We start from the raw sequence: 27,219 nt of genomic DNA on the forward strand, positions 1-27,219 counted from the left end.
CAAGGCTGCTGTCTCCTTTGCAAAACTTCTTGAACCACCATTGCACTGTACGTTCATTAGCAGTTCCTGGGCCAAGTGCACTGTTGACTTTGTGGGTTGTCTCCGCTGCTTTACGACCCATTTTGAACTTAAAATTGTTTGAATTTGCTTTTTGTCTAACATCATTTCTACAGTCTACAGTAAATGTCATTAGCAAAACAAAGCAAGAAATGTACATTAAAATGATGTATAACATAAATACATTTATTTAAGAATGTATATGAATATCAAAGAGCAGAGTTCAATAACACAAACCCGCAATTACTTTTGCACAACCTAATAAAGAATATTAGGATTAATATTTTAATAGAATATTTTCATCCTCCCAAACTGAAACGCTGTATCTATTAAACAGTAATGCCAGCCCCCTACTCTCTCCCCCTGGCAACCACCTCATTCTACCTCTATGAATCTGACTGCTCTAGTATCTCATGTAAGTGGAATCATACACTGTTTGTCCTTTGGGGTCTGGCTTATTTCACTTAGCATAATGAATGTCTTTAAGGTTCATCCATATTGTAGCACGAATCAGAGTTTCACTGCTTTATGTAGTAATACAAATAATTCTTATGTTTTTATCAGTCAGTAGACCTAAAGTGAAAGTTTCTCTGCTCTCTTCTGGAATTAATGAGCTGGGGAAGTATACTCTTTGAGGGCAAGAGTCTATCTATTTTGGATACTTATGTGTTGCCAACACCCAGCACAATGCTGGCAGTCTAATCCATCTGTATTTGTTAGAAGAACAAATGAGAAGTTTAAAGAGCAATACTCATGTGCCTATAATGTATTTATTTCTATGCAAGAGGATACTGTGAGTAATACAGAGTTTCTGGAGTAATTAGGTTTCCAAACAAAAGTCATAATGCCAGAATTTAAGGGAAGAGTTGTAGATTAGATTCAGGAAAGAACGGAAAAGACAAAAGGAAGCTTGGCAGAAAGTTTCAGAATGTCCTTCCATGTTTTGTTAGCCATGCATTAATAGTCAATAAATCAATCAGAAGTTTCTAAGATATGTGCACAGTATCTATTCTACTGAAGTGCTGTGGTGCTGAAGTATTATCACAAACACCTATCATCAAGGAATTTTGTATTGTGCGAACACATTGCCCAACCGATCTACTAACTGGCATACTTAAGACTTCTAAGGTATCTTTTCACTCTTAAAAGGGATATTTTAAGATTCTTCAGAAGGCCCAAAGCCATTTAAAATCAAGAGCAGTTTCTGGCATGTAAGCCATTTTTGTTGGGTTTGTTTAATGCTTTGGGGGCATATGGTGTAACTAAAAGCAAAGCAATGGGTTTTACAATGCTCAATTTCAGAGACAAGGTTGGTTGCTACTGAAAATATTTTCAAGGTTCAAGTAAGTGCCTGGATATTTTGGTTAGATGGGAAAAGGACAGCTAGTGACAAATTAAGATCAGGTGGCTCAGATGGCCTGGGTGTGAGAACAGTAGTATTTTATGTGGGTGAGGAAAGGCCAGAATTCTAGAAACCCTTTAGAGAATTCTGGCTATCTCTTCCAATGAAATTTCTTCAGTTTTTGCATAACTAAAAATATATTAAGGGGTAAAACAATTAGAATTCAGAACAGTGGTTAATTACTGAGCATTTATTCTACACAAGGCATTTTGTTGAGTGCTTTCTATTTAATGATCCATTTAATTCTTACAATAATCCTTTGAAGACTGGATTATCATATTGTCTTACTGATGAAGAAAAGGAGGCCAAGGTTAAGTATGTTGTTCCAGGTCAAAGGTCCAGGTTTGAGGAGAAAATAATAAAATTTGCCCCCAATATTGGCTTTCTACTTTTAGTACATAAAACTGGAAATGAGTAGAAGAAACTCCTATTACTTAGTCAGATTTGGGCCTGGATCAGCTGCCGTTAGATGCTGAAAAGGTACTTAGAGACACTTAAAATGTAACAAATTTAATAACCCCAAACTTCAGAATTTCATAAATGTTAATTTAAAACCCAACCCAAACATGATCAAAGACGAGCAGCTGTGAGGTTATTTCTCATTGGGAAGGGTAGGGGAGAGAAGTAAGTTGTTGACTTATATTAAAGTTTACTATAACAAGTGGACTTAAAGCGCAAGATATACTTGTTCAGGTATCATGACATCTATTTACTCCATTTTGGGACTTCTGTATCAAAAAAGTAGCCGTTTATATTTAGTAAACCCCAGGCAACTATGTGAAGAAGACCAAGATAATAATATCCTTGCTAACAAATAGAAATACCAAAATACTATATCCTAATTTAGGAGATCTCTCTTCAAATTGTTGTCCTGAAGTTTATGAGCTAAAAACAAGTACCATCATAACTTACTCAGGAAAACCAGGGGGCAGTTCTCACTCCCAAATGGCTAGGTATTTGGGTGCGATGCCTGGCAACTAGGAATAAAACAAAATGTCTAAACTCAAAGTTCAGAAAGAATGGAGTACGTTACCTTTGCAAGTCAATCTGTCTCTCTGTCGGTGCTGCCTTTTTGGCTGTGTCTTGAAGTTTGGGTGCTTTGGCATTACCTGCTTCCAGACCTCCAGGGCTCTCCTGACTGACTGCAGCTCTCTTTCTTCCCTTACTAAGAGGTTTATTTATATCATCATTTTTGGTTGCATTGCCCTGAGATTCAGATTTGGGTCGACGTCCTCTCCTGGGTTTTGAAGGGGCAGGTGGTCCTGATTCATCTGCTTTCTCATCTGTTTTTTGTTGGATATTCTCTGCACCAGCTGCTGTTACTGTTCTTTTCTTTCCTCGGTCACTGCTGATGTTGCCCTGGGCAGACTGATCAGAATTAATCTCCTAGAAGAGCAGAAAACAATTTTATGAACAGAAATTCCTTAAATATCACTGATCTGACTAGAAGAAGCATTCTGCAAGTATTTTAGGAGTTGGGACTTCAGGGTTTCTAACTCACTGCTTACATCCCATGAGGAATGTAAATTTCTTAAGGGTAAGGACTGAACATGATACCTAACCATAGTGTGTGGCAAATATTATACTCAGTAAATATGTATTAAATGGCACTGGCAGTTACATGAGAAAACCTACTCAGCTGTTCTTTCATACTCATTTTAAATAAAAATGTCCTTTTTATTGCTAGTATGTTCTTAATGTTACCACTTTTCAAAAGCAGGGAGGATGTTTTCATAATTCAATGTTATTTTCTCTCTCTATGATGCATCTAACCATAATCATCTTCCTAGTTCTGTAACAGAAAGTTCTTTAATATCTCACTTCACTCATTCATTCAAACTTTTGTCTCTTCTTATTGAATCGGTCATTAACCTATTTTTTTCTGAACATTCTCTTTTTTTTTTTTCCTCTTTCTAGTTTGGCATACATATTGTCATCTAAAATGTTTAAGCTAATAAAATTCTATTTTAGTTTAACGGACATAATGGACATTAGGAGGTGTAATAGTTTTCAGGATGAAACTGACCTTTATACGAATGAAATTTAGGAATCAACTGTAATAATTTGAATTGATTCAAGGGAAACAAAGGACCACTGTCATCATTCAAAAAAAAAGACTATATCTTTTCAGTTAATTAACTTTCATTTCCCCTCAAAATGTTTTCAGAATGACCGGGAAATACATATAAATCTTTCATGTTTCAAGATAATTTACTTAAATGAAAACTCATGAAAATAGTATCTTAAGTTAGAAAATCCAAAAAAATCAGTGTTTCATGTTGAGGATTAAAACATTAAAGTTTATCTTAAGAGAACAGATAATACATGAGGGAAAAAGAGTAAGGTGGTCCACACAGGGTAAACTGTTAAACAGTATACAATGGATTAGAGCAGAGATATGCAAAGTCACCTGGTGAAAGATAGTGATTCCTGGGCAAAATAAAAAGGCCAATAAAGATGACTAAGTTTGGTTAAACCTGAAGCAGAAACCATTCACTCAACTTAGTGTCTATTACATGTAGTGGCTGCTGTGCATAGACTGGGGAACAAAACTGATACTGTGCTGGTCCTCAGTAGATGAGCATAATAGATGATTAATCTTTTTTAAAGAGTAAACAAACATTTAAGTACAGATTACCCTAAGTGCTAAAGAGATTAAAGGGCATTCAGGAAAAAAATAAATAAATAAAAGGAAAACATCAATTTGATTATTCTGGGGAATAACAGTATCAGAGCAAGGCTTACCATGTGGAAAGTAAGGTGTTCTAGACAGATGCAAGAGGCAACATGAAACACACAAAGAAGGAAATAGCTTGGAAGATTTAAGTAACTTGAAGTGATGTGAGACTGGTATTAAGGCAGGAGAAGCAAGCATGGGCCAGATCATGAATGCTTTATGGGACCTTTAAGAAATCTGATTTTATTTTAAGTGCTAATAAAAGTTGTTGTATAGTTGCTAAGTTGTGTCCTACTCTTTCGTGACCCCATGGACTGTAGCCCACCAGGGTCCTCTGTCCATAATAAAAGTCACTGATGGACTTTAAGCAGAGGGCAAACATAATCCAAATTATATTTTTAAAAAGATCACACTGGGTGCTATATTTGGTGAATAGATCAGAAGGGAGCAAGAGTGTTAACAAGAAGGTATAACTACTACAGCATCAGAAGTTGAGTTACTGAGTTCCCTGGTGGCCTAGGGTTAATCTCTAGTTAGTGAAGTTCCCACAAGCTGTGCAGCATGGCCGGAAAAAAAAAGAACAGAGATAATTTTAAAAAGGGCAAATACGAACAAGCAATTCACATAAGATACATCCAAATGGTCAACAAAAATAAATATAAAATTTAAAAAATAGTGGGGTATTAGTTTTGATACTCTAAACGGAAAAAGATTCAAAAGAACTATAAAACCTGCTGATGGTGGATATGTAGAGAAAAAAGTACCTGCTTAGTAGAAATGTCAGGTGTTCTAACTTTCTGAGAAAACAATATAGAAACATCTAAAATCTCTAGTATTTTACTACTTGACCCAGCAATCCCACTGCTAGAACTCAGCCCCTAGAAAAAAAATCACCAGTAAGTTTAATGCAACATTGTTTGCACTGACAAAGAAGGGGGAAAGGATTTATGTGTATACATGTAAGAAAATGATAACTCTGGAGAGAAAAAATTGAACACACAAGACAAGGCTGCTTAATAGGGAAAAAAAGACTGTATTAAAAGTCATGTACATGATCATATTTACATATTTATGAACATTATGTGTATGTGCATATGTATAACAAACTCATGCAAAAACCAAATGAAGAGGCATGAAGGCATAGTCATGCCTACAGTCAGCTACAGGCATGAAGAAAAAGACTCTAAAGGGCAACACTGGCAGTACTGCTTGCCTGCATCCATGGAATGTTAGTATCTTACTTCTTCTAACCACCTCCCTTATTCACTCTTCATATTACAATTTGATTTCTCTCACAGAGTGAATAATAGAAAATATTCTGATCTGTAAACATGCATATCCAATTTGTTGGATAGTTTTTATTTATATAATTAACTGGTTTACACATCAACCTCTTTGAGAAACTGGTTAGCAAGAAACACTCCCTTAGATGATATCTTCTTTTAATATACTAGCAACACAGTGTTTTGAGCCTGTAAGACTGAGGACCAGATCCTGGAAAGAAATGATCATATCAATTTATGGGAGATCTGACTGGGAAGCTATCAGGCTTTTGCCAAAACATGACATGTCTCTTTAGGCAACACTGAATTGTTAAAACATTCTTTGGAAGTATGAAAAACTTAAAACAGGGTTTGGAACAAAACAATATAATATTTCAGGTCAAAGTCACATTTTGGCCCCTCAAAAATTAGAATTTAAGCATCCAATTTATCTTTTATACAATTTTATTGCAGAGGTTGGGAAGGTTATAGATAGCTGTACTAGGTAAACATTTGCATCCCTGTACTACCTCTTAATACACACGACAAGCATGTTTAAGTATCTGTAACAATATGCATTTCTGAATGGAAGCATATTTATGCTGAATATTTAATTCTATAAAAAGATCCCACAATACCTAAATCTATTGGCTTCTGAATTCTAAGACATTTGAGAGGTTCCCTGAATCTACTGACATAGTGAAGTTCAGCTAGCAAAGAGCATGAGTATGGACAGTGAGAGACTGACCAAAAATGAACCTTTTATCAGGGACTTCCCTGGTGGTCCAGTGGTTAAAACCCCACCTTCTACTGCAGGGGATGCAGGTTCAATCCCCGGTCAGGGAACCAAGATCCAACATACCGCAGGGTGACTAAGCTTGCATGCCTCAACTAAGACTCAATGTAGCCAAATAAATAAATATATACATGAAAAATAAGAGCCCCTATCTGTTCAGTTTGAGTTCAGACGAGTTTTGATAGGAAAAGTTCAGCTACTGTGGAATGACTGTATAGTCCTATATTTTATGTACCTGAGGGTAATTCCTAAAACATCTTATAAATACCATAAATATATGGTGTGTAAAAAAAGTATGTCAAAAATATGATTCTACAGAAAAAAAAATATTACTATTCTTATACTATTCCAACTCAGGAACATTATCCTCCTACCAATGTTATATTCCTTTCTATCCTGCTGAAAAATTAAGAATATTGGGAGCTACAGATAAAAGATCCACCATCAAAGAAAGAATGCAGCTGTTAAATAGATAAAAACTCAAACATTAAGGCTAGCTCATCAGTTCAATTTGAACAAACAAGAAGTGTTGATCTCTGGCAGGAGTCAATGAAGTACTGAAAACAAGATCTCAAAACCCCTCAGTTCCTATTCTTTCAAGGTACTGGGAAAAGTAGTGTGGTAGAAAGACACCATTATGGGTGACCACACAAGCTCTGGTTAAATGAAGAAAGTGAACATAGAATCATTTCTGGAGAGAGAAAGCATGGTAAGCACCTGTATACACACATGTATAGTATGTAGTATACATTAATGTACTGACCGTGGGCTTTTCACTCCTATCATGAAACTGTAGTAAGAATCTCCATGGGAGAAACTCATTAAATTGAAAATTTTACCTTATTCTTTACTGGGTCAATATTCTTTACTGGTGTGACAGAAATAATTCTTACAGGGTTCTCCTCATTTTCACTAACACCAGTTTCTGCTGCCTCTGAACTCTGTTCCCTGTTGAAGAGAAACACACCAAAACTTCTTTATTTGACCACATGAATACAAAGGTTACTCTCTCACTATACCAATAAGAAAACAGGAGGCTCAGACTGGCTTAGAAGGCTGGCCAAGTTAGCAAGACTCATATCTGTGGCTACAGCCTATTGCCCTATTATACCAAGTTACTGATTTCCATTTAACCTTACTAATGTAAGAAAGAAATGACTGCCTAAAATCACCTGATAGATTAGTTGTCAAGAAACAAACAACGTAAGTATTCTATAAGCCTATCTGCTGGGGGTGGAAAACGCTAAAACCATGCGCAAAAGTACAGCAGATTAAGACTATCACTTTCTTCAGCCTGTGCCCTTAATTAGCTCTAAGAGAGGGGGCCGCTAGAAAGGGCCATGGGAAAGGTGTTTGACGCCCACCATCCATGTAAACCACGGATGTCCCACGTTAATAGTTTTACATCTTTGGATCCTACTGCTAAAAATGTGTTTAAAACACTACCAGTTGAATTTATTCTTAAAATATCATGAATCAGAATAAAATCTTTAAAAGCCTCATTATTCAGTGTTTGTAAGAGGAGGGTCAGGTGGAAACTTTTATGCAGTAGCTAAGACAGTAAACACCTGACATGTTAAACATGGAATCTTTAATAATAAGTGGAAAATGTCATTAACAATGTTATGTTTATTCATGTTATACTAAATCTCTTGAGTTAAAAAGCATATAAATAAATTTGTTTAAAGAGTTATATTTTCAGTTTTCCTAAGTGTTAAATTTGCACATATACACACACTTCCAAGTAAATTAGTTTTACTACAAATTCTTTTAACTTTTTTATACATTCAGAATGCTAAATGGTTTCCCAGTGTGTCGCACACACTCAATCACCATCATTAATTATACTAAAATTCAGCACTATGTTTTTTACTAAGATGCTCCCTAAAGTCCATTTTTGTAATGTGCTTTAAGAAAAGGAACTGAAAGATGAATCAAGTAGTGAGTGATCATAACAAGAACAACTGAAGAAAAAAATTGCCTTGGTCGATTTCCGGTGGAAGGGTTCAGCTCTGAATTTACATTAATATTGCTTCCGGTCTCAGCTCCAGTGCTTCTAACATATGGTTTCCTTCCCGTTGCTGACAAAGGCTTGTTTACAGCACCTAGTACTCCAGCAGGTTTTGGCTAGAAATTACATATACGCATGTTATTTTATACCTCACTAAAATGAATACATATAAATTTATACACATGTAAGGGATTATTGTTTTGCTTAAGCCCAGGAATTGTTGTTAAAACAGTTGTTATTGGCAAGTTAAATCCTAAATTTATTAGAAATGATAATTCTGTAATACTGTGTCTGAACATAATTTGAAGTCAGAAGTATTATTCTTTTAAAAATATGCAGAAAAAAAACTATGCAATAATTATTCTTTATTGTTCAATTACAATAAAAACTGCCCCTAAAATACAGTGAAATACATAATGAGTAAGGCATAGTAAAATGCCTTACAGATAATCACTATTGAGTGTACATAGTTTTAACAGTTTAGATACTTTATCAAATACTAAATTTCCTTTTTCCTTTTGCTCTTTTAGATGTCATATTACCTTTATAGGATATAAACTAACTTTTTAATACTTTAAAATTATTTCTTTTCTTTTTCTTAAGTTAAGTCGCTCAGTCGTGTCCGATTCTTTGCGATCCCATGGACTGTAGCCCACACAGGCTCCTCCATCCATGGGATTCTCCAGGCAAGAATACTGGAGTGGGTTGCCATTTCCTTCTCCAGAGGATCTTCCTGACCCAGGAATTGAACCCAGGTCTCCCGCATTAGAGGCAGATGCTTTAACCTCTTTATTATATGATTTTTCAGGGAAATCTGTTGTGAATTCTAAATAACTTGAACCCTATCCGTACTGATGAGGACACATGGTTTTAACTAAAAAATGGTTCATTGCAGAAAAAAGTCCAAGAGAACAAATGCTTTAGATGCTACAATCCACAACATGACTTCTAAGAATCAGGAACTATAAAATTTGAGGGACGTTTAAAGGTTAGCAGTAATATGCACAGGAGATAAAGATCCCCCCATTATCTAGTATATAATACCTTTCCTGTTAACAGAAGTACTCTTGTCTCTTCTGAAATATAACTCTTGTCATTACAGAAGTCCTATCAAAAAAAAAAGTGAACATGCGTATTTTTATTGTTCATAAAAGACTTTTCAGACATTATGCCTTACAGTAACAGGTTCATTTATGCTACGAAACCTATCAAATCATCAAAGCTATTTCATGAACCATGCTATAAGTTTAGTTTTAAAATTAAATCAATTGACACACAAGACTTTGTCAAATTTAGAGATAAATTATGCAAATTACTTTGTTTTTGTCCGTGCCACATGGCTTGTAGGATCCTGGATCCCTGACCAGTGACTAAATCCAGGATATCGGCAGTGAAAGTACGGAATCCTAACCACTGGATCACCAAGGAATTCCCTTAAATCACATTTAAAATAAAACATACTTCTTCTATTACAGTTTCCAGTTTACTCAATGAACTGTGTTCACCTACGCTCTATTATAAAATTTACCTTTTTTTTTGGCTGTGTCACACATGTGGGATCTTTCCCATCAGGGGTTGAACACAGGCCCCCTGCAATGGATGTGTAGACTCTAACCACTACACTACCAGGGAATTTACTTCTGTGCTCCCAAAGCACCCAAAATGGTACTATGCACCAGGCACTTAATACTCACTAAAAGAACTCCACATAGGATCTCAAGAAAACTGTTTTTGTTTGGTTGCTAAGTTGCGCCTGGCTCTTTTACAAATCCACAGACAGTAGCTCCCCCATGCTCCTCTGCATATAGGACTTCCCAGGCAAAAATACTGGAGTGGATCGCCATTTCCTTCTCCAGGGGGTCTTCCTAGTCCAAGGATCAAACTCCTTTCTCCTGCATTGGCAGTGGATTCTTTACCACTGAGCCAGCAGGGAACCCTCAAGAATATTATCCTTACTGAAACAAAAAAAATCTTTTACTTTAATTAAAAATATTTTGTTTCTTAGAACCATACGTAGACTGTGCAAATCATAAAGGTAAATACAACATCAAAATCTAATAAAGTCAATCATAATGTTCTTGGGCAGCAGCAATATTAACTAGTTAATAAATGAATTTAAGCCAAACGTGGACACTGATGATACTTTCTTAAAAGTTATATGTATACGAAACTTGAAGAGTTCACAATCTGATCACGTGGTGCCTCTCTTTGCTAATTACCCTGGGAATAGCACGAATAAACCACAAGAAGTTACAGAAGCAAAATGATCTATTAGCATCCGGATGTTCATCATTTCTAAGTAATCACCTTAAAGATTATTTTTTCTTTTACTAAGTCGACCTTCACACTAGTGTCACAGAAAAGAACAAAATGGCTTAAATGTGCCTATGAAGAAATCACACTTTCGATATGCACTCTAGGCAAGCCTGTATCCTTCTTTTCTTCCTCACAAAGGCTTTTATGCAGCCAAAATAAATGTTACATCAAGATATACTATAATATCACTAAGCTCATGATCTTAATACCCTAATTTTCTTGTGTTTGAACTTACACCATATTAAAAGCAGTATATTAGAAAAGGAAATGAAGAAAGATGCTCATTGAAAATGGAAACTCTAAAGTATTATTATGAAGGCTAAAAACATTCTAAGCTTCATATCAAAACAAAATCAATTAGAATAAGATATAGTAACAAACAGCAACTTAAATTCTTGATGACAGGACTACTACTGTATGTAAATTCTATATAGGTACTATTCTAGTCATAATAGCCCTGGTTCAGCAATAAAGTAAATTTAAATTCAAGAGCTCATGTAGGAGTATTTATAAAGACCAGTAAATTCAATTAGAAGGCAAGTAACTTTGCAATCTTTATTATTCCTATTAAAACCAGGCATAAATTCTGAGTACTAGATTAAAGAAAACTGGATACAAATTTTTGTTGAAATTTTTAAATGCCATATTTTTTCCATTAAAAATATTAATTTTTTTAAAAAAAACAAACAACAGCAAAGTTAAAACTTCAAAATATCACCTTAAAGTGGATAATAAATACAATGCAATCTGTTAAAAAAAAAAAGTCTTAAAATCCAAATTAGCTGGAAAAATTTAAAGAGCTATTAGTTCACTGAAAAATTTACTTACATGGAAAACTTCATTTGTTGCTAGCAGAATAAATGTACTATGTACTATTAATAATATAATTATTATTGTTCAGTCGCTAAGTAAGGTCCTACTCTTTTGCAGCCCCATGGACTGCCTGCTAGGCTCCTCTGTGCATGAGATTTCCCAGGCAAGAATATTGAACTGGGTTGCTATTTCCTTCTCCAGGAGGGCTTCCCAATGCAGGGATAGAACCCACGTCTCCTGCGTTGGCAGGTGGATTCGTTACCACTGAGCCACCTGGGAAGCCCCATTATTAACGATACCACTTACTAACGCTTCATTTTGACTAACTTCTATAGACCTAGGCATATTAATAATAGATAACAGGTATTATCATCACTTGCATTTTAGAGATGAAGAAAATGAAGCTTAGAAGAGTTAACTTGAGTGTGTGTTCAGTGGTTTAGCTGTGTCTGACTCTCTGTGACCCCACAGACTGTAGCCAGGCTCCTCTGTCCATGGGATTTTCCCAGCAAGAATACTGGAGTGGGTTGCCATTTCCTCCTGCAGGGGATCTTCCTGACCCAGGCATCAAACCCGTATTTCCTGCATCGCAGGCAGATCCTTTACCACTGAGCCACTGGTGAAGCCTGTTAACTTCAAATCCAGGTCTGTCAATTGCCAAGACCATTTCCATTCATACTGACACTTTATTTCATATATAGATGTATATAATTTACACTCTACCAAACATTTTTATTTCTTGTCTGAAAAAATACTAACAGTGTTTTAACAGGATGAGATGAAAACAATTTAAGAAATTTGAAAATTCCTCTTACATATTAGAAATATCCAGAAGGAATAGCTCACATAGGAACACCACCACCAAGCTTGATTTGTATTCTCTACTCTGTAAGGTGAGAATGATATTTTTCAGGCTTTGGAAGACAGTCTCCCCTTTCTTGATAAACTCACAGAGGTATATATTTTTTACTTTGTAGTCAAGACAGTCTAGTATTTGCCACCAGGATGACAGTAACAAATTTAAGTGAGTTCAGTTTGGTAGAAAAATGAGAAGAAAGTTACCTTTTCAGGTTGTGTAAAAAATTTCACTGGCAGGACTGGATCCTTTGGTGACTCTGCATTGCACAAAGCACTTTTACTATTTATCACGCACAGGGCCACATCACACACTGTATAAAGTTTCTAGGGAGGAAACAAATCACGTAACTTTCAGGAGTGCAAAACAAGCACAGGTACCAATTCTACCCAATATGTAACATGGAATCGACACAGTAATATGGGGCTATTGTTTACTCCTTGAACACTCTGCATGTTGTCTCTGGCACTTCTTCTGATGTAGACTCCTAGTAACAAGGACAAAAAAGTCCCCTTCGTTTTACTTTAACATGAATGCCAAGTATGCATTAAAAACAACAAACCAAACCAAAGGAAACATACAAGAAGACTATCTATGGGTCTGTAACACTTACTTACTAGTTCTTAAGACAGCATAGTTATAAATTTCACTAGTTCTTATCCCCATGCTCTGTACATATTTTAATATCTTTTTCAGAGTAATAAACGTTCTTCAAAAATAGACTTCAATGTAATGAAAGAAAAAGTACATATATTTATAAACTATAAGTATATATTTTAATAAGCATTCTCTAATCTATTATACAATAGGAAAAACAAGTGGGACAAGGGTCACATTACTTTTTCCCTGTAATTTCTTAATAGTCACTGGCCTAATATATATCTTACTTCATTTGTCTTGGATTCATCTGGAGACTGGGCATCTTTTGTTAGCTTGATATTCTCTGCCATCTTTTTCATAAAGGCATGGCTATTATTTTCATTTTTTGTCATTAAAACTTCAAGCATGAACCAGAGGCACCTAAATGAAACATATTCACTTAGTAAAGAGACTAATTGCAGGTTCTTTTGCTGAGTGGATTAAATAATTTACTGGGAAGTTCTGTTGTTCGAGTATACAAAGAGTAAAACGCTAATGATTAATAAAATGTTCAATTAAAATAGGATATAACATCACAAATAACAAACATGAACATATAGCTTAATATGAGAAAGCCTCACAGTTTCATGAGGCATACACGTGAAGAGTCATTCTATAGGTATTTAATAAACATTTAGATAATATACTGTGTATTAATATCTAGCAATCATGAGCAAACCAGCATACAGCATAGTCTTGCCATTCTGACCATTTGTAAGCTATTTATCCTGTGATCTAGGGCTCGTATGTAATTCTACTGTGACATAACTCTGAATTTCATGTGTTATGAGACTGGTGTGCATATAACCAGTAACTCAGCGAAACAGTCACATTTCAAGTCATTTTTCTGTTTTCTGCTTGTTATAGTTATTTAATTCATAAAGTGTCTGGTGACACCTGAATTTCTAAGTAAAAGTGAATCCCAAATTGGGATGAAGATTAGAATCATCTGAGGAACTTACATTGCCAAATCTAGAATCAAAATCTGTTATTAAGTTCCCATGATGATTTTTTAGGCAACCACCATGGACTTACTGTTTTACTCCATCGAGAGGAGAAAAAAATCACTTGAAGATAATCTGTGTGTACTTCTTTGCCTATAGTATATATATATATGTTTTAAGAGACTACTGTAAAGGAAAATTTAGCACTAAGTTAATGGAGTTTGCTTTTAGTAGACCTGTCTTGCAATAAATATTAAACTCAGTCCTTCAGGCAGAAATGAAAGAACACTAAACAGTCACTTGAAACCATAAGAAATAAAAAAAACCCACTGGTAAAGGTAACATAGCTAAAACATAAGGCCAGCATTACTGAGCTTCTGATTTGTAACTCCTTTTTAAATATATGATTTAAAAAGCAAATGCAGGGAATTCCCTGGTGGCTCAATGGTAAAGAATCTGCCTGTCAATGAAGGAGACGAGGGTTTGATTTCTGATCCAGGAAGATCCTATATGCTGCAGAGCAACTAAGTCCTTGTGTCCCAGTTGTTGAGCCTGTGTGCCAGAGCCCAGGAACCACAACTATTGAGCCCATGTGCTGCGACTACTGAAGCCCATGGCCTCAGAGCCTGTGCTCCGCAAAGAGAAGGCACCGCCGTAAGAAACCTGAGCACTGCAATCAGAGAGCAGACCCCACTCTCTACAACTAGAGAAAAGCCTGCCAGCAACAAAGACCCAGCACAGCCAAAAATAAAGAAATAAACCACATGCATGAAAATAATCACATATATGTGAAAGGAAACAACATATAAAAATATAATTTGTATCAATTACAATATAAAGGGAATGAAATAGAGATGTATAAGAGCAGAGAAGGATGTGGCAACCCACTCCAGTACTCTTGCCCAGAAAATCCGATGGATGGAGGAGCCTGGTATGCTATATAGTCCATGGGGTTGCAAAGACTTGGACACAATGGAGCAATTTCACATTTCACAAGAGCAGAGTATCTCTACACTAGTGAAACTAAGTTGCTATTATTGAAAATAGGTTGTTACAATTTTAAGCTGTTAAGAATAATTATTAAGAAAATAACTAAAAAATATATCCAAAAGAATTAAAAAAGTTTCCTACAAAAAACAACTACAGCTGACCCTTGAATAACACAGGAGTTAAGGGTGCTGACCCTTCACACAGTAATTTGCATTTAACTTAGTCTTGGCCCACTGTATAATTGGTTCCTCTGTATATGAAGTTTGTCTGTATCTGTGGGTCCACCAGCTGTGGATCTTGAAGCACTATAGTATTTATTATTGAAAAAAATCTGCATGTAAGTGAACCTGCACAGTTCAAACCTATTCATACTGTAAAGTTCAACTGTAAATACAAAAATGAGAGGCAGTAATGGAGCAATTAAATAACAAAAAATATATAAGACACAGAAAAAACTAATAGTTATGTGGCAGAAGTAACTTCTTCCTTATCTCCCAATTAAAAAGCAGAGAAGCAGAGTAGATTAAGGGAGAAAAAAGATCCATATATATCTTGTCTACAAGAGACTCATTTCAGATACAAAAACACAAAGTAATTGAAAGTTAAAGGATGGGGAGAAAATACATTTCATACAAACAGTAACCAGAAGAGAGCTGGTAGCTATTTTATAATTAGACAAACTGGATTGCAAAAGACCGAGAAGGACTATTGAAGAGGATATGACTATTATAAACACAAACCTTACAACAGAGCCCCAAAACCTATGAAGCAAAAGTTGACAGAAGGGAGAAACACATATTCCACAATAAGATTTCAATACCTTATTTTAAATAATGGATTGAAAAAACAGAGAGGAGATCAAAGAGAAAATGGAGAACTTGAACAGCACTATAAACCACTCAGATGTATGAGACATAGATGGAATACTCCAACTAACAGCAGCAGAACACACAGTTTCCTCAGGTGAACTTGGAATATTCTCTAGGACAGACCGTAAGTCTTAATAGGCCTCGACAGCAAGCCGCAAGTCTTAAAACATATCTTTTCTGACCAGAACAGCATGAAACTAAAAGTCAGTAACAGAAGGAAAACAGGGAAAATTGGAAAACTCACACATATATGGAAATTAAACCACACTCTTTTTTTTTTTGGGGGGGGGGCCATGTAGCTTGCAAAATCTTAGTTCCCTGACCAGGGACTGAACCTGGGCCCTTTGCTATTAAGGCGTGGATCCTGACCACTAGACGGTCAGGGAATTCCCAAACCACCCTCTTAAAACAATCAATGGGTCAAAGAAGAAATCACAAAAAGAATTAGAAAATACCTTAAGACAAATAAAAACACAACATACCATACTTACAGGATTCAGCACTGGTAGTGCTGAAAGGGAAATTTAAATCTAATAATACCCTATATTAAAAAGTCTTAATGAATAATCTAACCGTATACTTTAAGAAACTGTACACCTTAACTAGAAAAAGAAGTTAACACTTCAAACTACATAGTAACTTGAAATGTTTAAAGATATTCAAAAGCACTGCACACTAGGTAGAATCAAAAAGTATGTGCCAGTGATTTCAGTTCCAACTCAAATGACTTCAGTGCTCTTCCCACACCATTACTGCCTCTCTTAGGTCTAACCTTTTTCCACATGATGGCCTTGCAACTGAAACAGGGCTCAAAGTTTCCTTAACACAGACCTAGTGTTCTAGGCAAACATATACTTTTTCGATTTATCAAAGTGCTTTCTTGGAAATCCCAAAATAAAAGTTATTAAAAAAAAAAAGAATTTGCAAATGAAATATATTTATAAAATAAACAGAAATCAGAATTAGAAGACATTTTAGGAATTACCTATTTTATATCCTGTATTTTATGGATAAGGTGACTGAAGCAGAGAAGCTCAGAGAAGTAAAGCTTCTACTGACATAGCTGGGACTAGAACCTATGTCTCCTTAAAGAGCTACACGAGGCAGAAATAAATGTGGATTACCACACGACTTAGCGACTGAGCAGCAACAACCACCACCTCAAATAAGATTAGAACTAAAAGGTGTCATGTCCCATATAAAAAATCATAGTAATTTAAATACAAGCTGAAGGAACCAATTTAAAGGAACAAAGCAAAAGCATAGCAATGGCAAAGTAAATACTGCTTTAAAGTTTCTTGGAGGTCATTTGTAGATAATTCTAGGCCATCGTGTACTTGTTTACTCATCATGCATCAATATACAAAGTTCTGTTTTACATAAAAACACTAAAGTATTTTGCAATTGTTTACTTGCCTGTCTTTCCACCAGAGATAAATCTCTCCGTGACTGGTGTAACATATCTAATTTTGTATTACCATAGTCCTGCCACAGAGTATCTTTTATGTGTGTGCATACTTTTGAGGCATCTTTTGAGGTTGAAAGTGTAGCTTTACAGAGAGAAATTTTCCCTCCATGGCTTTCACATGGGTTTCTAAATGATCAAACTGATGTAACTGAAGCCCAATTTAATACAAACAGTAAAAATAACATAAAAACCAAGTCAATCTATTTCAAAGACTCAGCTAAAGCTAACTGCAAACAGCAGCAAACAAACAAAACAACCAAATAGAACTTATTAGACAGAAACAATTTTGTAAGACAAAACTTAAAATTTACAGTAAAAGAAAACCATAAAAAATTTTATTCTAATGGGGACAGTAACAAAAAAATTAAGCCTTTTTTAAAAAGTAAAAATATTTTTAAAAATTCTTTAAAAATCAACATGACTTACTCTTTAATATCACGAAGCTGATCAACATCTTGTGATCTTGTAAAATCTGGATCATGAGCTAGCAGGTGAATCATATATGGAACTACATACTCAGGCAACAGTGATAATAATTTCTCTAGAGTGAAAACATTATTATTAACAATAGTAATAATAGCTTTTATAAAAATCTCTCCCTAATTTAATGTTTTAACCACTTCAGTTAACATTTTTCCCTCAGTTATTCCTAAATTAGAGGCAACATATCATCTGGATGATACTGAAATACTTTTTTCAATTTTGAAGGCTACTGAAGACAAAGGATAATTTAAGATTGAATCCCTGGCAAGGCTAGGGACTTCACTCTCCAACATCAGAGCAATGTGTTCAAATCAAGCCACGCTGCTCATCCTGTAAGATAAAATACAGTTCTTCCTTATATGCATTATAAACAGGACTCAGAAAGTAAAATCTTAGATTTTACATACATCTTAACTGTAACAGCAACATTCTATAAAAGTCCCAGTGCTATACACTGTTGGCTTGGCCATCTTATGGAAAAATGTGAATGAACTTACTGGCCAACCCAATATAACAGAAATGTAAGAAATAAAACCCTTCACAAATGGATACATTGACAAGATATATTTGCACACTGAGCACTTTGAAAGTTACTTACCAGTAGCCATGGGGTTCTGTTTAATGTACTCCCTGCGTATACTGATATTTTTCAGTAAACACTGTCGTGCGTGTGCTCTTCTCTCCTTCACAGGATCTTTGGCACACAAGGCAAAGATGGCCATATACTCCAATGGGAGCAATAACTTCACAAGTGCCTTGTGTAGCTTCTGAGCAAATATCTGCCTTACTTGATAGCACTCATCCTACAGCAGCACAAAACCAAAACTACTTAAAAATATTAGTACTTTTAAAATCATTAACAAAAACCCCTATTTAGTTTTTTAAAAACTGGCAAACATTTACAAAAGAACACTTTATTTTTAATGTCTTCATTTTAAAAAAAGATATAATTATACTAAGGAAGTAAAAATTGTGGGGAGATAACTGGTTAGAATAGTAATAATAGCAATCCCTTTTGTGCATACATCCACAGAGTAAATGGATACTTAATCTGTATTAAGTATATAATCATATTAATATAATTTAATGTTGAAGACCAAGTAAATGACAAAATAAGACTGTTACTTACATTAATAACAAGTGCACAGAGCTGAAATTGTTCTGGGGTTATAATTTCATGGTAACAAGGTTCCTGAGCAAGCTTCATTATGGCACTACCAGCAGCTAATCGCAAGCGAGACATATCAGATTTACTATAAACAAACAAGAAAGAAAGAAACATTTCCTATAACCATTATCATTCATAAAGCGCTTTGATCCCTTTTTGACTGTTAAGGTCTTTAGCATAATTTACACTTAAATTGACATAATGTACAAGTATGGGAAAGATCCTTTGAGTCCTTGAACACAGGGAAGAAGGCTCAAATCATTGTGACTATCTGATATTACATTTATCTGCCTTCATTAAAAAATTTTTATTTACTTATTTTACTTGGGTATAGCTGATTTATTATATTAAATTCAGATGTACAAAATAGCGATTCAAAATTTTTACAGATTATAGTCCACTTACAGTTATAAAATCTTGGCTATATTTTCCATGTTGTACAATATATCCTTGAAGCTTATTTTATATGTAGTAGTTTTTATCTTTTAATCCCCTACCTTGCTCCTCCCCACTCCCATCTCCCCAGTGGTAACCACTAGTTTGTTTTTTGTATCTGTGAGTCTCTTTGTTATATTCACTAGTTTTAATTTTTAGATTCCACATATAAGTGATAACATACAATATTATCTTTGACTTATTTCACTAAGCATAATACTCTCTGGGCCCATTCATGTTGTATCAAATAGCAAAATTTCCTTCTTTTTAATGGCTGCCTTCATTTTTAGTTACATTTTAGCTTAGATCCTCTACTATAAGGAACTCTGCTTTCATTTACAATAGCACCAACTGCAACACTAGCGAGAACCATTTACACTAGGAACTGTATTTCTCATTTTAAGAGGCATTCACCTGTATCAAAGAAAACTTGATACTAAAAACTGAGAAATTAAAATTCACTTATCATTTAAAATCTATTTACCACAATTTTAAATGCATACATGTATTTTACACAGGGGCTTCTCTGGTGGCTAAGATGGTGAAGAATCCGCCTGCAATGCAGGAGACCTGAGTTTGATCTGTGGGTTGAGATGATCCCGTGGAGGAGGGCATGGTAACCCACTGCAGTATTCTTGCCTGGAGAATGCCCATGGACAGAGGAGCCTGGTGGGCTATAGTTCATGGTGTTGCAAAGAGTCGGACACAACTGAGCAACTAAGCACACACACACATTTTACAAACATAACAGAAATCAATCTTAAGCCTAGATATGTCTGATGAAATGGAAGGGCTATGAATTGGGAAGTGATCTGTACCCTAAAGGAGGTGGCATCAGACAAACATCTAAAAGGAAAGAATATGGAGGTGAGAGCCAGTGTCTCTCAGGTACTAGTCTCTGAGGCAGACTTTCCTTTCCAACAGGAAGTTTACTAAGGGAATCTAGAAGGCCCAGGAATCCCCACTCCTTACCCAGTCAACTTAAACTACCTAAATAGTAAAATGTGACACTGATGTGGTGAAAGAACAATCTTCTTACTTCAACTGCTAAATGGAACATAACATAGCTTTGATATTTTAAAGACTTCAAAATATGTGGAAAGCTGCCCTAAATCCACAAGGGGCTATTATTTAACATACAAGAGGAGAAAACATGGCACTCTTAGACCACATGACCATCAAAGTGAGCACTGGTAACACTGAAGGACTCTCAAATGGCTTCTGAGGCAAATGATTCAGGAATTTAAAAAATTACTAATGCTACTATCTGGGTACATTACTCTGGAAGATGGGGAAACTGAGGCTTGCAAAATTGACTCATGCAAGTTTATACAACTAGCAAATGGAACAGGAAATTGAGTAAGTTTCTGACTCCAGAGTCCAAGCTAAACTATGGTATACATGCTGCTGCTAAGTCGCTTCAGTCGCATCCAACTCTTAGCGACCCCACGGACTGCAGCCTACCAGGCTCCTCCGTCCCTGGGATTTTCCAGGCAAGAGTACTGGAGTGGGTTGCCATTTCCTTCTCCAATGCATGAAAGTGAAAAGTGAAAGTTTAGTTGATCAGTTGTGTCCGACTCCTAGCGATCCCATGGACTGCAGCCCACCAGGCTGCTCCGTCCATGGGGTTTTCCAGGCAAGAGTACTGGAGTGGGGTGCCATTGCCTTCTCCGATGGGACACACAATGTTTAATTAAGATCTGCCTAATATTTCATAATATGCATGTTCCACAACTGACCATTCTCCTATGTTTTGTGATAAAAACAAAACAAAACACTGGAAAGAAATGTTAGTATGTATATTTTTATATGATTCTTTAAATTTCATGAACATAAAAATAAAGCCAAAGAATAATATTAATATTTTTAAGGACTCAGAAACAAAATGCCAAACAGTGCTGCCAAGACTATGCCCATTTATATTCACAGTAGTAGTGAGGGAAACCGTTTTCCCTGATCCCATAGAGTAATGATTGCTCAAAAAATTTCTTTTTGATGATTTGACAAGAGGTTCCACTTAAGTTAAAATTGTATTTATTGTATTTAGTGATGTTAAACATTTTTTTAAAAGATAAACTGGCAATATATAATCTTCACCTTTACTGGGGATCCTGCCTATTTATCACTGATTTCTAAGAGCTCATCATTAAGCCTTTGGGACACACTTGTACATGGTTTCCCCAAATTTAAAACTTGCTGTCCCTACTCTTCAATCTGTTCATGCAAAGCTACTCTTGGCTTATGATAAAAACGATTTTTGATTGTTTTCTCCAGTTTATCAAAGCATTCAGTATCTCTACTGAATGTAATTGTGCATTTCCTATCTCCTCCAATAGAATGAATATTCCTTAGAGGAAGAAATTATTGTATGTTTAAAAGGTTTGGCAGTACCTGGCATGATACAGTGTTCAATAAATACTGAAAGCATAAATGAATAGTTAAGTCTATCCTCTAACACAAATTTTAAAGAATGCATCACAAGTAGAATTTTTCAGTTATTTCACATGAAAACCAGTAAATGAAAAATTTCACTTTTATTTTCATCTTAAAAGGTACAGAAAGAAGAAATGGTGATTTCACAGATTTGAAGACTGAACATGTGTAGAAATGGAAACAAATTTTTTTTGGCATTTGCAAACCCTTGTATAGTCTTCTGCAAACCACCAAGAGGCTGCAACTCTTTCTTCTTTGAATCTACACTGAAATTTTTATTCCTTTCATGGCACCAAACACTATACTTGTTCAACCACTATACTTACAGGGTAAGTTGCTTAAAGGCAGGAACTGAATTTTCTCTGTTTTTACAGCAATGCTTGGCTAGTGTTTGGCAAATATTCAACAAATATTTGTTTAATTGATCCAAATGTTGACGCTAACTGTAACACTGCTGTAATGATTATGACTACAAATTTACTGGAAAAAGGTCAGTCTTTAGAAATGAAAATACACCATTATTGAGATATAAACCTGAAGTAAGTACATAATTGAAACACAAAACGTATAGTGCAATTACAACAGCTAATATTAAGTAAATAATTTTTATGTAAGCTCTACCAACATCTTGAAGCTAAAAAAAATTGGAAAGAAAAATCTCACCTGATCCTCTTCTGCTCTGTCAGGTCACCCTCACTAACCAACATTGCTGATAATAACCGAAGAGTTGAATTGGCAGATTTAGACTGGTTGTTTTTCATACCCAACAGCCATCTTACCAGAAGTTTAATTGCCTGTACCTATAAAATATTAACATGCTAAAAGAAGAAAGCAACTTAAAATTCCACTGAAAGGGAAGATTTATGTTAATTACATTAGTGAGATTACTTAACTGCCAGCAGACATGTTTTATTAAACAAGTCTGTAGGATAATAATGAGAACTAATACTTATTCTGTTTATGCCAGGTGCTTCCCCCAGATTTGTACATGTATTATTTTATTTAATCTACCAAACAACTCTGTGAGGGAGGCATTCTTATTTCTAGTAAGTAAGGCAACCTAGAGTCGGCGACAACTGAAGCGACTTAGCAGCAGCAGCAAGGTAACCTAAGACACATTACTATGATATATAGCGTACCCAGGCTCTGGCTTCTGAATTCAGACTTCTCGCACCTGGACACTTGCTTTTCAAATCATTTAAAAATACTGATATATTTTTTAAAAATAACTACACAGATTGTAGTGGTTAAAAATAACTAGACAGACTTTAATATTTCTTATAGTACTGAAGAACTATTTTGATCAAAAAACCCAGGAGATTTTGTAGTCATAACTGCTTGGAGCCTTATACTCAAGACTGTTATGAAATGTATGCAAGAACTAGCTAAAGAATGTAGATATCATTTACTACATTTATTTATCGACAACCTGGAAAAAGGAACTGATGGAATAAATGATGCCTATGGAGCTATTCAAGGTGAGATAGATCATCAGATAAGATGATAAAGAAGTCTTGTTTTAAATCCCAAGACTACCACTTTATTTTTATTTCTATTTTTTATCACATTATGGTTTTTATTTTTTAAATTTACTTTTTAATTGGAGTATAATTCCTTTACAATGTTATTTTCTGCTGTAAAACAACATGAATCAGCTATAAGTATAATATCCTCATCCTCTTAACCCTTCCTCCCATGAAGCCCCCACACCCCCCACAATCCCACCCTTCTAGGTTGTCTCGTTTTTCTATCAGTTATTGCTTTTCCCCCTGGGTCCTGGTGTACACTAGACCTTGTATGTACCCTCCAAGAGTAGATATTCTGTTTCCCCCAGACCTGTGGAATTTTTGCAATCAAGTACCACTGGCCTTCCAAGCCAGATTCTCTGGAGCCTTCTCCTACTGTTGCCAGACCACCAGGCTGGGAAGCCTGACGTGGGGCTCAGGGTTTCATTCCTGTGGGAGAACTTCTGTGGTATAATTATTTTTCAGTTTGTGGATCATCCACCTTGTGGATATGAGATTTGATTTTATCGCATGTGTCCCTCCTACCGTCTTGTTGTGGTTTCTTCTTTATCTTTGTGTATAGGCTATTTCTTTTGGTATACCCTACATTTTTTTGTTTAAATCTTTTTTGATGGTTGTTTGGCAGTTAGTTGTGATTCTGGTGTTTTTGTAAGAAGGAGCCATCTTGATGACAAGTCCTTTTTCTAATTCACATTATAATTTCTTCTTTGACTCATGATTTAATTATTAGATATTATGTATGAAAAATCATTTGTAGGAATCTGAAGATCATGATAAATGCACTTTCTTCCAGAGAATTGGTGTTTGCTTCTGTAGGAACCCTGAGGCCCTACCAGTCTCGACCGATTTACCCAAGTTCAAGCCTTGATCTAAGGTTATATTTCTTCAAGGACTTTGCATCTCTAGGTCACCTTGACCTTAAGGGTGTATACTTTGTTGGCCTTTATTTAGGTTCTGTCTTTCAGGAACTTTAAGACTGTCAAAAGGAAAGTTTTCATTTTCTGGAGTAAGACAATGATCTCAGGGAAAAAATGGATACTGTACACCCTACACCTCAAGTGTCTCATTTCTATTTTATTTTTTGACCCATTAATTCCTAAGTTATTCATGCCTCAATAGTTTAAACTTAATATTTTAATTTACCATTTTAGCTGTGTTCAGTGAAGGGTTGAACATAAATATATACATTCATATACACACATATATACATTATGTAAATGTGTGTGTGTATATACATACATGCTGCTGCTGCTGCTAAGTCACTTCAGTCGTGTCCGACTCTGCACAACCCCGTAGATGGCAGCCCACGAGGCTCCTCTTTCCCTGGGATTCTCCAGGCAAGAACACTGGAGTGGGTTGCCATTTCCTTTTCCAAGGACTACCACTTTAAAAATTAGCTTTACTGAGGGATAATTTACATCTATCAAAAGCTACCAATATGATGACAGTCATCTGTTTTTGCCAAATTAATATTCATATGCCTGTAGATAAAAAGTGGTAATGAGGCTAGACCTGAGGTGCTTTTCACATCAATATTCTACAATCTCTATGCAAAACAGCCTCACTGAAATCATTTCAGCAAGGCAGGAAGATCTACAAAACAAGCTGACATGTATCTATATGTAACTAACTTTAAGGACAACTGCAATTTGAGAAACACACAACTTTTGGTTTAAAAATAAAGCACCTTATTTAAAATGCTTTTTAAGTGTTAGGTTTTTTTTTTTAATGGATATTTATAAATGTTCATTATTTCAGCATAACAGTCATCAAGTTCTACTCAATTTTACCTTTGCTAGTACTTCAGGGGAAACCTCTTCATCTGGAGACCATAATTTTCCATTCTTCTCACCTGTTGACTACAGAAAATTAAATAAATTTAACTTTTAGAAAAAAACTTAAAATTTTTCTCATTAAGGTTTTCATGCTGAACAACACTGTGCTCTAGGAACCCCACAAGAAAGCCACCAAATAGGGTCTGGAAAAGAAGAACAAAGTTGGAAGGCTAAAACCTCCTGACTTTGAAACTTAACTTACCAATCTATAGTGATCAAGACAGCATGGGTGGCACTGATGTAAGTATGGACACACAGACCAACAGAATGAAGCAGAAACCCTCACATACATGCTCAGCTGATTTCAAACAAGAGTGTTAACACCAATTATTGGGAAAACAACAGTCTCCTCAGTTCCTCAATGGTGCTGGCAAAACTAGATATAGCCACAAGCAAAGGAATGAAGCTGGACTGTTATATCATATATAAAAATTAACTTTAACACTGGATCAAAGATCTTAAGAGTTACAACTAAAAAACTCTCACAAGAAGGTACAGGGGAAAATCTTTCTATTCTTGGATTCAGTATATAAATATTCAGAATATATAAAGAACTTTTACAACTCAACAACAAACAATTCAATTCAAAGTGGGCAAAAGATTCAATATTCAAAGATATATAAAAAGCCAAAAAGCACATGAAAAAAAAAAAACTAGCCATTAGGGACACAAACCAAGACCACAAGATACTACTTTGCAACTACCAGGTTGACTATGATTAAAAAACCAAGTAAAGAATAAGTGTTGGCCAAGATGTGTAGAAAATGGAAGCTTTGTGTATGGCTGCTGGGAATGTAAAATGGTATAGACACTGTGGAAAAATGTTCAGCAGCCCCTCGAAAAGTTTAGCATAGAATGGTCATATGATCCAGCAATTCCACTCCTAGGCATATATCCCCAAAATCAGGGACTCAAATGTTCATATCAGCATTATTCACAACAGTTAAAAGGTAGAAAACACTCAAGTATATATCAATAGATGAATAAACAAAATATAGGTTAAACATACAATGGAATATTATTGTGGCACAAAATGAAGTCTTGAAACCATTATATCGACAGAAATAAGCCAGATGCAAAAGGATAAATATTGTATGATAAGAAGTTATCTAGAATAAGCAAATTCTTTTTTTTTTTTTTTAGAATAAGCAAATTCATAAAGGAGGCAAGTAGAATAGATGTTACCAGAGGTTGGCGGGGAGGAGCTAATGGGGAGTCACTGGTTAATGGATGTAGAGTTTCTCTCCGAAATGATAAAGTTCTGAAAACAGGTAGTGGCAATGATTACACAACAATGTGGATGTATATTTTAGGTGGTGGCTTGGACCACAAATTTACTTGGCTTTCCTGGGTTACTCCTTGTGTATATGGGTGTATTCATATGTTATCAAACTTGTTTGTTTTTAATAAAACAAAAACCAATAAGAACATGGGTGTATATAATGTAAGTGAACTGTACACATAAATGGGGTAAAATGGCAAAGTTTATATTATGCATATTTTACTACATACAAAAAACAGAACCATCTTAAAAGAGAACTTGTGAACAATCAAGCCACCACCTAAGAAGTGTCAAACTTCACACTTGTTGCCAGCCTTGTCCACCAGTGGTGCAGAGAGCAATACGAAATTGCGGAGTAGGAACGAGCCTGGCCATGCTCCCGCAGCCTTCACTACTGTATTCAAATGAAGGGAGGGTAAAGAAGAGCAAATTGGCAGGGTTTTTTTTGAGTTTGAATACTGAGGATTCTATTTTTTACTTCATGATTCATCCATCTCATGTTCTCAATTTTTTCTTAAAGAAAAATTCTCGTAATAGCTACACAGCAAGACGTTACTTTAAGTAACAAATAAAAATCATACACAGAGAAAAGCAGACATGTTGTTTCTGTGACAAATAAAGATGTAGACAGTCTTAATCTTATGATTCTAAATTTAATGAGAAACTTACCCTGTCATTCATCAGTAGATCTTTAACAATAAAATTTGCTACTACAGATTTCATTGGGGAAGCGAACTGATCTGGTGCTAACATAGAAATGTGGCCCAATGAAACTAACGGAGTTATAAGTTGTTCTGGTACGTCAGCATTCAGACTCCTACTGAGTGGCTATAAAAATAAAACAGTCAAAATTACTAGTTTGTTTTATAGATATTTAGACATTGTACAGAACAGTGTATGTTCCCAAGTCCTCCTGAATTTATTGTGCCCCCCAAAAATCTGTTCTAAAGAGACAAT

At 35.3% G+C, this 27,219-nt stretch overlaps 1 protein-coding gene across 2 annotated transcripts in view; it reads right to left on the reverse strand.

Moving 5' to 3' along the window:
- The window catches only part of PDS5A (PDS5 cohesin associated factor A), a 123,068-nt gene that overhangs the window by 8,441 nt on the left and 87,408 nt on the right, over positions 1–27,219 (reverse strand). For both annotated transcript variants that reach the window (XM_069593928.1, XM_069593929.1), the window contains exons 21-32: positions 26,932–27,090; positions 24,936–25,004; positions 22,283–22,419; positions 18,713–18,836; positions 18,182–18,386; positions 17,527–17,641; positions 13,078–13,210; positions 12,397–12,516; positions 9,250–9,312; positions 8,176–8,321; positions 7,034–7,142; positions 2,493–2,845 (exon numbers count right to left, since the gene is read on the reverse strand). In XM_069593928.1, the coding sequence (XP_069450029.1) occupies positions 2,493–2,845; positions 7,034–7,142; positions 8,176–8,321; positions 9,250–9,312; positions 12,397–12,516; positions 13,078–13,210; positions 17,527–17,641; positions 18,182–18,386; positions 18,713–18,836; positions 22,283–22,419; positions 24,936–25,004; positions 26,932–27,090 (1,733 nt within the window). The remainder of the gene's footprint in view (positions 1–2,492; positions 2,846–7,033; positions 7,143–8,175; positions 8,322–9,249; positions 9,313–12,396; positions 12,517–13,077; positions 13,211–17,526; positions 17,642–18,181; positions 18,387–18,712; positions 18,837–22,282; positions 22,420–24,935; positions 25,005–26,931; positions 27,091–27,219) is intronic.

Source organism: Ovis canadensis, chromosome 6, assembly GCF_042477335.2.
Source record: "Ovis canadensis isolate MfBH-ARS-UI-01 breed Bighorn chromosome 6, ARS-UI_OviCan_v2, whole genome shotgun sequence".
Classification (NCBI taxonomy): Eukaryota; Metazoa; Chordata; class Mammalia; order Artiodactyla; family Bovidae; genus Ovis; species Ovis canadensis.